The following is a 13,897-nucleotide window of genomic DNA, read 5'->3' as shown; positions in this document are numbered from 1 at the left end:
GATTCAGCGTGTTCGGAAACCTATATTTTCATACCAAAATTTTAGATATCTGGCCCTGTTTGGGAGAAAATATTTTTTTTCCACATATGTGATACATATTTTGAAAAAGCAACTCTTCTAGTAAAAAATCTCGGAATTTCATCGAACTCTCTGCAACCGTTCGGTCATCAAAAAGGCTGACCAGTAAGCTTCCAGTTTCGTCAGTAAACGCTACAACTTTCGAGGGGAAAAAATAAATAAGGATCTGCGGAAAACGGCGAGATAATAGGGCAAATAGGGCCACCCGTACCGGAGTTTTTCGGCTATACCGAAGGCCATTATCTTCCGAATCAGCAACGAACAATCGGATTAGTTGATGGAAATCCTCAATTTGCAGGATCAAGACTTTGGTAGCCGGCTCACTTACATTCAGCTGGGAAATCGAATAATTCGGCTAACGATGCGCCCCTTATCTACATACTACAAGTTAGTTAGGGAGAATTAACATGTACATTGGTCTCTGTGAATTGATTTATTTGTGTTCTCCGAAGTACCGTGGACGTGGCGTGAAGTAGTTGACATGGGAACTATATTTCCTCCGGAGTTTGGGGAAAGTCTCGCAATTAGCAATTAACGAGGCCGCTCTTGGGAAAACAGCCATCGCGGAATTAATTTCCACATTTGAAATTATCGCGAAGTTTGGGTCCAGATAAATCTCGATTGATGGAGTGGTACTTTTTTTTATTGTAGCAGGGGGAAAATCTGCAAGTCAGACGAACCACCCTCTCCTGAGGGGGAACAAATGTGGGGATTCTCACTCTCCTGAGCTCGAGACCCACTAAAAACCCTTAACTGCTTCTTGAATATTGGTCCCGGGCATTTGCCTATAAACCCTAGTCTCTTAGTCGGTTTTCTTCTCGCACACTATCGTGTTGGATTTAGATATGTGTTTATCTTCTATTGGATAACACTTTATTGGATTTTTCAATAAGTTTCTGTTCTTATTTCAATCTCTTTTTAATTGATCTCTTGGTCTCCTTCGGTAAATTCGCATTCTCCTTTTGTCTTCCTCTGGGTCGTAGTCCACTAGTCTCCTGAGTTCTTGATTTGGATGGTTTTTCGCTGTTTCGTATAATTTCTCTGCTTTTCTGTTCAGGATGGTTTTCCATTTTAGGTCCCTAAAAATCTGTCTATTCCTGACAAACCAAGGTGCATCTATTGCACATCGTAGCAGCTTGTTTGCAGTGGCCTGAATTCTTTTGATATGGCTCTTTGTCGCGAAACCCCAGGCAATTGATCCATAAGTCAGTTGAGGCCTAGCAACGGCTTTGATTATCTTCAATTTTGTCTCTTTCGACATGTGGCTTTTTCTTCCTATCAGAGGGTAGAGTCTATTCATCGCTGCTTTCGTTTTGTCGATTGCTTGTTCGATATGACTTTTCCAAGTAAGTCCTTTGTCAAGCATTATTCCTAAATATTTGGCTTCATTTTTCCAGTCGATTTCTTCGCCGTCAACTTCTAGATTCGTTGTGGTCGCAGTCTTCTCTTCTGTATTGCTTGGCTCTTTTGTCCATTGAGCTTGATTTTCCACTTTATGCACCAGTCATTCGTTTCGTCAATCGTTTCTTGTAGAACTCGTTCTATTACTTCTGGGTTGCGGTGTCGAGTTGCTATGCCATCTTCATCCACCTGAAGATTCTGACGTTTAAGCGAGACACGTGTAGTATTTGTTTAGTTTGATGCATTAAGATGCATCAAATGGAAAAAATGTCTTGTTCCTACTTCAGAAGTGTATCAACAAGCTAATTTACATTGTTCAAAATTCAAGTCTATATGAAATGAGGCCCAGATATGTTTCTTGAGGACGTGGAAAAATTATAAACCGCCTAAAAATTTAACAGTTTACGTCTTGAGAAGTACCTACATTTCAAAAATTATCAGAATTTGGGTTTTCGAGAAAAAATTGTTGTTTGAGTCTTCAAAGCATCTGATTGCATCTGGGATTGCTGGATAGCCAAACAAATTGGTTGTCAAATGCACAAAAGTTCTCGACCACGTCAGTTTTTTCCAATTCCGGTTTGAAATTGTAATGGTGAGTTTATGCAGAGTTACTTAGATCTAATACCTGAAGAAATGGACCAATGGTACCATGGGAAGAACGCAAACTCGTTTACGTCATCTAGCCCTTTTCTTAGGTATTGATTCTTAGTACCTCTGCATAAACTGACCATCAGAGTTTCATTTCTGTTGAAATGCGTGAGGTGAACAACCAGCGGAAGCAGCAAGGATACGCAGGTTACGAAACTTCAACATTTCGATACAAAATCATTTCCACAATGGAAAGTGTAGATCCGCTATGTTCCCATTCCCATCCTTCGGCAATAATTTCGTTTATGGCCGATGTACCATACAGAACGAACAAATAATGGAACCTTCGGCGTGCTTCCGTTGAATCCTCCATTGTCACGTGTAATTGCGAGTTTCCGACGGAAATATTTTACCTAGGAACAAAAGAAAATCACTATCGGGCACGAATATTGTCTGTTTGTACAACGAATGAAAATTATAATGATGATGGCGTAGATAAGCGAGCACTCGGTGGGGGTCTTCGACATGAACCGGGTATATGAGAAATGGGATTAATTTTTTTTATTCGCACCAGGTTTACATGGGAGTTAGCGTTTGATCGCTGGAACAAAAACGATGAAAGTTTCATAGAAAGATTCACAAAGTATTCGAAGTACGAGGATGTATTGATATCTAGTTAACCTAGACCAGTTCCATGCATAAAAAATATATTGCGTTACCATAGCAACGAACAATAACTCATTAGAAGTGTCAGTGTGAAGTTTGAGGTCAAAAAAGTAAACCAGAGGTAGGCAATAAATTAAAGGGAAGAAGATGTCCATCGAAATTGTCAAAATCGAAAAATTGAAGTATTTAAAAGGGTTAAGAGGTAAGCAGATTTACGAAGATATGCTTAATACCCTTGGTGATCAATGTCCTTCGTATGCGACCGTGAAAAATTGGACTGCAAGCTTCAAAAGAGGTAAATTTTCCATTGAAGATGATGACCGATCGAGAAGGCCAATTTCTGTGTCAGTCCCTGAAAATATTGATGCAGTTCATGACATGATTTTATCAGAACGTCGATTTGGGCTAAAACGGATATCTGAAGCACTGAATATTTCATACGAACTCGTTCATCATATAGTTCACGTCAAGTTGGACATTGTTGAAAAATGGATTCCCAAATGTTTGAATGTTGACCAAAAGCGTGCAAGGGTAGAAGCATCACGTTCGATCTGTGCTCGATTTGAAAACGATGTAGACTTCTTAAACCGAATTGTTACTATGAATGAGTGTCGGGTACATTTCTACGATCCAGAAACAAAGCAACAATCGATGGAATGGCGACACTCTGGTTCTCCAAGACCTAAGAAGTTTCGTGTCCAAAAATCTGCTGGAAAAGTTTTTGCTTCAGTTTTTTGGTATTGACATGGAGTAATCATGATTGATTTTGTGGATAAGGGTAGAACAATAACTGGAGATTACTATTCGACATTACTGACCACTCTATGGGAAGAAAATTAAGAGAAAAGACGCGGAAAGCTATCCAAAGGTGTTTTGTTTTTGCAGGACAACGTCCCTGCACTCAAATCTCATGTTGCCATGCAAAAAATTCGTGATTTAAGGTTTGAATTACTAGAACAATCGCCTTATTCTCCAGATTCGGCTCCATCCGACTATCATCTCGTTCCCCAACTAAAAAAAACTTAAAAGGTCGTAAATTTTCTTCCAACGAGGAGGTTATAAAAGCTGTGGAGGTCTGGTTTGCAGAGCAAGATGAAACATTTTCTTGGAAAGGTCTAGAGACGTTGCAGTTTCGCTGTAATAAATGTATCCAATTAAGAGGAGAATATGTTGAGTAATAAAATATTTTGACATTGAAATTTTGGTTGTTTCTATTGTAGGCTTAGAATTATCTAATATATCCTCACTTCTTTTATTCCAATTCGTTGAGCTGGGCCCAAACTTGAACTCATCTCGAAATTAAACTGGACCTATAGGTCCTTAGGGATCTAATTTTTATGTAAATTTCGATCTGAAATGATCCAAGTTTTTATACCTTGTATAATAATGTTGTTCAAGTTCATATTGGGGACATACAGCATATACAATCAGAGGGTGGCTTTTTCGGACTATAAAAATATGATTTCTGGACATTTTTACAAAATATGCATACACAGTTCAATAACGAACTTGGTCCAGTAAAGAAGAAGAATCTGATCTGATAAGAAAGATTTTCTAGCTTGTTTGAAAGCCCTAATTCTTCCATAATCCCTGAATCATTCAGTTCCCGGTAAAATCAAAGATTTTAGAAATGATAATTTATCTTGAAACATTCCCGCAATGACCCAGGAGAAACCGAGTGCAATAAGACGTTCCCAACCCCATTTTTAATTCTCGATATCTCAAAAGGAACCCATATACGTGATATATGGCCCTGATGAAAATTTTTACGCCACCCCTAAAAATTTTACTACAGAAAGGTCCGGCGCCTCTGTGTCACATGTGTTTGAGTCATCTCCGTCCGGTGGTTTTATTGCAGGATGGCATCGCAACTTTTTAGTACCCAATCTTTGTATAGGCCCATAACATAACACTAATACCGTCCGTATACACGTACATTCTATACGATTCCAATTTACCCAAACAGCCCAATGCATTAAGTGTCATACACGACTGAATTCCTTCATGGGCTGTTCCTGTTCCGTGAGGAATTTGGCATTCTGCCTGTTGGTCATGAAGACGGAGTTATGGACTGGATAAGTCAGCTCGCGAAATGTGTTCGAGGACCCCTCTGGCTTACCTATTCGAGGAGTAATGTTATCCCGGTTTATTATTTTCCATTTTCGAGCAGATGAATCAGAAATACTGGATGACACTGAATTATGGACTGTAGAATCTTCTTCTTCTTCTTCTTCTACGTTCGGTGCCCCACGTTGGAGAGACTTAAACTCTGTGACATGCTGACAAAAATGCCACAAGTCGGCAGAGAGGTGTCCCTCTCACCATAGGAGTTGTGAATGTTGTGTTTCCTAGGTGTGTCATCCTTAAGTCTCCAAGGTTGATACAGAAGAACAGAATGTGTTCAACCGTTTCCCCCGTGCTCCTGCACCAGCGGCACAGGGAGCAACTAATCAGTCCCATTCTATTTAAGTAATTATTAAACACATGGCCAGTCATTGTCACTAGACTCAGTTGTTCCTTCTCAAGAGCTAAGAGTTTTTGGACCTCAAGCACACAGGATGGTCTCTCAATGAGAAACCTCGACTGTCTGAGACCACTTCTCATGCTCCATCCAGAGGAAAATTTGCTGTCTAGCCATCTATTGAAGAAGTTCTTGACAGATAGGCAGCGCCGGTTCCGGACCAACAAAAGCTGAGCGGACTCCACGCTTTGCAAGTATGTCTGCCTTCTCGTTCCTTGGAAGTCCTGCGTGCGCCGGGCATCAGGTCCAAAGGTGGTAGGCCCAGCAGACACTCCATAGCTGCCGTAGGGGTGGATCTCAGAGCGCCTGTGATGGTTAGACATGCGTTCCTCTGACATCTAGTCATAATGGTGCGGCTGGAGTTCTTCCCCATGGAAGTCCACCACACCAGAGGTGCGTAGGTAAGGATAGGCCTCACCACTACAGTGTACAACCAGTGCATAATGTGTGGTTTGAAGCCCCATCCTTTACCAAGCACTCTTCGAGTAGACCAAAAGATTACATTGAGTCTCAATGTGTTTGTTTCACAATAACTTGTGGTCCAGTTTCACACCGAGATATCGAACTTGCTCGGATAGGGTGAGCCCAATCTCAAACAAGCTACGAAGCTTGATGTTGTGGGGCACCCTCCTCCTAGAATCTCTCATATTTTGAGAGGAGGTGGCAAAAAGTGCCACCTGCCACACTGCTTCAGCTCTTCTCTGGCTTACTTACAGAGGCCTTACGACAATGGGTTCAACTAAAACAATAGTGAAGATTCTGTGGCCTTGAGAATGTAATACCTGATTACCTCTCCATTGCTTCTCACGAGAAATCGTTTAATTCGAACTCTGGAAAGCAGCTAAACTTGGGATCCAGAATCGACAACTACAAAATCATGATTGTGAATGAATTGCGCCTGTTGAAATCTGTCAGGTGATCCTCTCTCGTTATTATGTGATATAGCTAGCGATGAATATCATTCACTCATTGCTGTATCCCGTTACCGAGAATAAATCTACAAAAAGACTCAACAACAAAACTATCAGTGCGATCAAACTTATACTTTCTCAGGGCTACTTGCGACTGTGTGCCCTCCTGTGACTGAAAAAACCCAACCGTGACCTACAAATCCTTCCACACTCTGGACATGGATAGTCACCAACCAGATCTGGCCACCGCTGTATTCTTCTCGAGTCTCCATTATAGCTATAGCACAGAGCTCCGCCCTCTGTGAATTCGCCATACATAGCTATTTTGGGGAGTCTTGTGTCTTGCATCCTCAGAATGTGGCCGCTCCATCTGAGTCGGGCCCTCGTTACTTGTGTCCCAATTGTTGTACAACTCGCGCGCTGCAAGACTTCTGACTTTGAAACTTTGTGGAACCATCTGATGTGCAGTATTTATCTTAGATGACGTTGTCGCGTTTGTTCAAGCTGTTTAATATGTCGCCTGTAGGGCGTCCAACTTTCGCTTTCGTAAAGAGGCGTTAGGTGGACGACTGCTTTGTAAACAGCTGTCTTGGTCGTCAGATTCAGGTCGTGATTTTGAAACACTCTGTCCTTTAGCTTCCAGAATGCCCGTGATGCCGAATTGATGCGGTTATGTATTTCCGTGTCCAGCTTAGCCCTAGTATTTATGAAGCTTCCCAAGTATTTAAACTGCTCGACCTGTTCTAGAGTTTCATCCTCCAGGCTGATGTCTGTTGAAGGCTTTCTGGCGGACTTACCAGGATTTTGGTGTTGTAGATGTAGAGGAGTGAGATCTGTGATGGCCTCAAGTGACTAGGTGGATATGTTCTCATAGCTCCAGTGATCCAAGCACAGGCATCAAAAGCTGCTCTGCTTTAGCAAACCAGATTACTGCCTCATAGGTTATTATCAATCTCACAATCATGATGTACATCTCCCTCTGTAGTAAATCACAGACGTAACCCCGAATTTAATAGGAATGTTTAATACGAACAGGTTAATTATTCAGTAATTCTGAATTCATTGTTTGTCCAATTCTGTCCTAGATATCCCGAAGGAATACCGCCCGAAAAATTATTTAAATAAAAGAAAATAGGTACCAGGCTTAAACGAAACATCAGTTCCTCCAAATAATTAATTATATTCAAACAATTCCAAATTGAAGATCTTGCCAGAAACAGCGATTACTGAGAACAGTAATGAACTTCTTCAAGCTCCACATCATAATCCACATAATGAGGGGGAAAGTAAGTAAATTGACATCTCATAACCAGGAAAGCGAACATAATAATACGTACAGCCTAATGTAAATTACATGACGGTAATTCGGATCCATCATATAAATTCGGTACAAGTTTTACCGGGACCAAACAGAATAACGGCTCCCGCCGTATAATGGATGAATAATTGATATCAAAAACCCATCAATTTTCATAAATAATTTGATCGAGTTAACCGGGCAGTGGAGCGAACTAGTAGAATTGTCTATGGGCTGCCCTGACCCCTGAAATATCCGCCACAGGGCTGTATTCGATACAATGTGAATCCACGAGAGGATTTCATGAATCTGACGTATTAACTTTAGTATGAGAAGCCACTGGGGAGTGTCCCTTCGATATTACCTCCAAAGACCTGTATTGTAGCCATTATTTTGTTGAAATTTGTCAGGGACCGATGAAATTTACAATACGATGCTTTTGTAGTATTTCTATTAGAGTGCCATACATACAAACCTTTTTCTTCGTACTTCACCATCGGATTACCAGCAAAAGGAATAAGGGTTTTGAGAAAAACTCGTCAGATTTACAGCCACTCGTAGAAATTAGTATTTTTGGTAACACCACAAAAATTTTGCTTATCCTGCTTTTCCAAAAACTGACTTTCATTTGCCTCTGTCAAATTTTAACAGAATATTGGCAGGCATACAGGTTTTTGGGGTCAAGATGCAGGGGATGCATTTCACGATGTCTGTAGATTCCATATTATCTTCAACATTTCGAATCAAATTCCACTTTCTGATATATTCCAAGTTCAGCTTTGGAAACTTGGCTAACCTGAAAAAATATCTTTTCACGAATTCCCAAATCAGCTCCTGTTCTGCTGCCTGAATAATGCAACGGAAGCTAATGGTAGTCTTGGATAAACCGTCAATCAAGTGTCACTGGTACGCTACTGACTTCATCACGGCTACAGTCTACCCAAATCACCGGAGTGAAACAAATCTGAATGCCCATATTCGAATTATTGAAATGACACGATTCTCTACTTTAATCCTCTCCATTATTGACGAACCACATTGCCGGCAAAATTGGAAAATATCAGGGTTGATGCCACGACGAAAAAACATCGAATATTTGGCGGTGTTACTGGAATCATGACCTGCTTTATCCCTTAGATTTATCCATCAATGGATGATCATTTAAAAACAAAAGGATTAGCAGTTGAAGGTCTTCTGTCTGAAAATTTCTAGATGAAAATGGTAGAAATATCTTCTGTCGCCATTTTTGAATTAAACGAATTAAAATTTATACGAGAATGACGCAAAAAATGTGGCGATAATCATCTAGTACCTCAAATATAATAAACGCTAAAAATGACAAAAGCCTGACTGAAATTCAGGAGATGAACTCTTATAATGAGAGAGGACCTTTGCAAGAGGCAATTCTAGCACGTTCCAACGTGTAGATTGCTGAGATAGCACACATAGTCCCCCATTGAGAATGAAGCCTGTGTAATAGCCACCTTCTTTATTTTGAACATTCGTTTTAATTAATGCCCCAAATGAAAACCGACTGAAAATGAAATCTACGCAAGAGCAATGAAATGAAAATTGGTACTAAACCATGTTGGTTGTCAGGGGAAAATGGACTTTAAGATAATTTTTTCCTCTCGTTATTTCTCATCAAGAATTATTCTTCTATATTTATACGAGTGTCGAGTGTCCAAGATCTACTGGGATTCTATATACGAGGATGTATTGATATCTAGTTAGCCTAGATCAGTTTCATGCATAAAAAAATATTGCGTTACCATAGCAACGAACAATACGTGTCAGTGTCAGTGTGTAGTTTGAGGTCAAAAAAGTAAACCAGAGCTACGAAATAAATTAAAAGAAAGATGTCCACCGAAATGGTGAAAATCGAAAAATTGGAGTATCGAGCCATCATCAAGTACATCACAAAAATTGCTGCAAAATGGATCCCCAAATGTTAGAATGTTGACCAAAAGCGTGCAAGTGTAGAAGCATTGCGTTCGATCTGTGCTCGATTTGAAAACTATGTAGACTTCCTTAACCGAATTGTTACTATGGTTGTGACTTGGGTACATTTCTACGATCCAGAAACAAAGCAACAATCGATGAAATGGCGACACTCTGGTTCTCCAAGACCTAAGAAGTTTCGTGTCCAAAAATCTGCTGGAAAAGCTCTTGCTTCAGTTTTTTTAGGATTGCCATGGAGTAATCATGATGATTTGTTGGATCAGGATAGAACAATAACCGAAGATTACTCTCTACCACTCTACGGGAAAAAATTGAAGAGAATAGACGCGGAAAACTATACAAAGCTGTTTTGTTTCTGCAGGACAACGTCCCCGCACATAAATCTCATGTTGCCATGCAAAAAATTCGTGATTTAGGGTTTAAATTACTATAACACCCCCCTTATTCTCCAAATTTAGCTCCATCCAACTATCATCCCTTTCCTCAACTGAAAAAAAGTTAAAAAGGTCGTAAATTTTCTTCCAACGAGGAGGTAAGAAAAGCTGTGGAGTTCTGGTTTGCAGAGCAAGAAGAAACATTTTTGTTTAAAGGTCTAGAGACGTTGCAGGTTCGCTGTAATAAATGTATCCAATTATGAGGAGCATATGTTGAGTAATAAAGTATTTTGACAATGAAATTTTGTTTAGTTCTATAGAAGGCTAAGAATTTTTCAATATATCCTCATACTACACACCTGAACGGTGTTTACAGATGACTGATTTTAGAATTTCTTCAACTTCCACCCTTCGGTGATGTGGCTTATCACAAATAGTATTGAATATCCCCTCTCTAGTACATTAGGAATCTTACCAAACTTGGAATATATTTATTTTAAAAATGTTGAACATTTTATTTCTTTTCCAGGTCCGAACGTTATTCGTTAGCGGATTGCCAATGGACGCCAAACCAAGAGAATTATATTTATTGTTCCGAGCCTATGAGGTGAGCTTTCACAAGTTAAGATTTGATAATAGTGATCAGCATGTATCTTTTTCCATTCAGAATACTATATTATGTACACATTACCATACAATTAATTATCTGAAAAGCCCATCGATTTTTGTGGGAATCGATTTAGCGGTTTTCGAATCACTATTTAGAAATTTTTTGCTGTCAGGTGTGGGTAGTTTTTAAACCAATTCTGCTTCACTTTATGAAGAAATAATAGTCCTACGCCTCAAAAAATTAAGACGTTGCCAACTCTACGATGAATAGATATAGATAATCGATGAATTCCTAACTTCATCAGCTCTTATCGAACCCCCAGTTTTTCACCGAAAGTCAGATGGTTCACCAAGAGAGCTTTCCCTTATTATACCCCACTCGCACAGCTCGAGTGAAACCAAATATTGACGGACTGCATCGATCAAGAGGAAAACATTGATTTACGTTCGAACAAGGACACAATTTGCATGGAATTTACGTAATATATACGTTTCGAGACATTCCATTTCAGTGGGATTAAAGGGAACCGATGAAACAAGGCCGTCGCTTTTAGGGTGTTAACCTTTAAATCCGACCTGAAGCTGATCAAATTGAATGGACTGAAAAGCATTATGTGGCGAACAACAAATACAGCACCCAAAACAATATTGTTCATGAACGGGATAAGCCCTAGTTTGTGCTATTTCGAATGGAAAGGTTTGCGTATACGGGGTGAGTCTTTGACTCGTACAGATACTTCAATAGTAGATTCTTGGGGTTAAAAGAAACACTTTTCCCTATACCATTTTTTCCGATTCGACTCTAATAAAAAGATATAGCCTTTTTAAGTTTCCATAATGAGCTGTGCCACCCCTGGAAAGACTAATTTTCCTTCAGAATAACTAGCTAAATCTGTAACTCTACACATCTGTGGATCTTTTAAACAGAGTTGTATTCAGCCAAAGTACAATTTTTCAAATTTCACTGTTACTTTTTAATTTTTGAACATTGAACAAATTACTCGAAAACGGCGCATCATACGAGAAAATATGAATATACTTATCTTTTATTTTACAAAACGTTTAAATAATCATCAGATAGCCTCCAACTTAGTTTCAAGAGTTGGGTTTTTTGAATTTTTGGTATTTTTATGGTACTTGTGATCATACTGAGAAAACTGGAAGACGTGAATGATATCTTGTGTTCGAAAAAGATTCATCAAATGAATGAAAAAATATATTCCGAAATTCATTTCATTCGATAAAACCGTTTGTGAGATAGAACTAAAAATATCATTTTTTTATGATTTTTCGAAAGCCTGTATCTTTCAAACCGAGCTGATTTGAAAAAAATGGTGAAGAGAAAAAGTGTTTCTTTCGACCTCAAGAATATAATGTTTAGATATTTGTACTAGTCAAAGACTCGCCCTGTAAGCTGATGGTCCATTGTTCATTGTTCTTAGACTACCTCTTTTGGACAGAGTGGTCTTTAAGGTAGCAGTGAAATATAACCTCGTTACCAAACTATAAACTAAACTATACCTACTCTTTATTCTCAGACTATCTAATTGGCAATGGTATTCTTGTATCAAATTTAAACAGATATTTCAATCCATTTTCTCATTCCTCTCCTTGTAATGATTTTTGAATGGTCCATATTCATTTTCAGGGTTACGAGGGTTCTCTGCTCAAAGTTACGAGTAAAAATGGTAAAACTGCATCGGTGAGTATCAACTTAATTCTTGTAAACATGAATCACATATCTTCAGAGTAGAAAAAGCGATAATTCCGTTAATTCAGTTCTGTTCTTGAATATGTCCATCAGAATTGTTTATTGATTTCCTTAGCATTTTTTCCTTTTTTCTTGAAACTGAGAATTTCTTTTGTACAGAATAGTATTTTGGTACCCGGACATGGAATGATCTTGTAAGGTCCTGTTTTTTCCTTGATTTTTACTTTTGGATTCTTTCAAGTGTCTCAAAGACAATAAGCTTGCGAAATATAGTCCTCAATCACCCCCTGCCCTATGGATCATAAGTCAGAAACCAACAAAAGAGGCAGAAAGACGATTTTTAACAAATTTCCAGTTGAACAACAAAATAAACCTCCCGAAAAAACGTCTATTTCTCGGGGTGTACCAACTAAGAGCGAAAAAATCAATTATGTGACAAATTTACATGTTGGCGCATCCTGTATATCGAAATCAACGAACGAATTCGATTGCCCTTCCATAGAATCCATAAAATGAATATTTCCCTGTTAGTTTTCCATGTAATAACACGCGCGAATTCTTATTGGACGTACCATTCGTTCCTGACTGTTTGGACTGATGGCTTGGATTGTAGTAATCCTGTTTTCTGTATTGCAGCCCGTAGGTTTCGTAACTTTCCACACGAGAGCTGGAGCGGAAGCGGCAAAACAGGACCTGCAGGTGGGTAATTGTATAAACAAAATGCCGAATATCGAATCAACGTCCATTTCCTGTAACATACGTACATATTTCCACCCCGAAAGAGATGCATGAACTGCATCGTGTGTGTGCTCTTGCTTTGAAGCTGCCAGCCAGAGGCGTGAACTACGTTTTATTCTTGTCCCAGTGACATTGACAGTCTACTTTCGAGTAAATCAAAAAAATTATTGGAAATCCACCTCTGTAAATATCCATACGTTCAACCTGTATAATCGGAATTTTTTTTATTAAATACAATCATGGGGAGTCAAATGAAGTGCCTAAGTTGGTTGAAGAATCTTCCAGCATTTTCAGTGAATCACATGTACAGCTCACTTATTGCGTAATGGGTAAAAGCTCATTCAATCAGACTGGAGGTCAAGGATCTGTTAGCTGGAAAACTGCGGCGAAGAAAAGTTGGAAACCCGTTTCAAAAAAGAGTAATGTGAAATGCCTTCCTATGCTTTCGAACAGTCCGCTGAAAATTTTCTGGCTGAATCCTCGTTATCAAATGAAAAGGACCATTTAATTCATGTCGAAAGGTATAAATTACTGAAAAGCGATTCATACTTGGCTTAAGAATGTTATATGGTTAGATGAACGCTGCTTTTTTGTTTCTCAACTTTTGGAAAACTGATGTACAGAACGCCAGCTCTATAATAACCTGATAAACTATCAAGGAAACGATTCAGGATCTACCTAATGTTCTAGGGGGATGAATATTTGCAGGAAAATTTCTCGAGAATTGAAACCCTCTCTAAGAAAAATACATATTTGATCCAAATATTGAGAATAATTCCTAAATTACTAATCCAAAAACACGTAGTAGCTATTGTGTTTTGTAGATTTCAGAGTAATTGAGAAAAATTAGTAAAAATTTTTAAGAATAATGAGTTTATCAGGAAGAAAAAGTACAAAGACAATAATAAGTTTGTCAATAAGAAACATAAAACGGGAAATTAATTTATCTTGTAATTCAAAAATTCATATACACTTAAAAAAATAATGCAATATTTGAACAAATGAAAGAAAGATGAAGAAAAGGGAAAATAAATATTAATG

General features: G+C 38.7%; 1 protein-coding gene across 3 annotated transcripts in view; it reads left to right on the top strand.

Annotated features, from left to right (window-relative positions):
• LOC123315443 (protein couch potato) overlaps positions 1-13,897 on the top strand; it is a 91,174-nt gene that overhangs the window by 64,867 nt on the left and 12,410 nt on the right. For all 3 annotated transcript variants that reach the window (XM_044901135.1, XM_044901134.1, XM_044901137.1), the window contains exons 2-4: positions 10,328-10,405; positions 12,056-12,109; positions 12,755-12,817. In XM_044901135.1, the coding sequence (XP_044757070.1) occupies positions 10,328-10,405; positions 12,056-12,109; positions 12,755-12,817 (195 nt within the window). The remainder of the gene's footprint in view (positions 1-10,327; positions 10,406-12,055; positions 12,110-12,754; positions 12,818-13,897) is intronic.

The sequence above is a fragment of the Coccinella septempunctata genome, chromosome 6 (assembly GCF_907165205.1).
Source record: "Coccinella septempunctata chromosome 6, icCocSept1.1, whole genome shotgun sequence".
NCBI lineage: Eukaryota > Metazoa > Arthropoda > Insecta > Coleoptera > Coccinellidae > Coccinella > Coccinella septempunctata.
The sequence above is the reverse complement of the archived record's forward strand: the minus strand, read 5'-3'. Positions and strand labels throughout refer to the sequence as shown.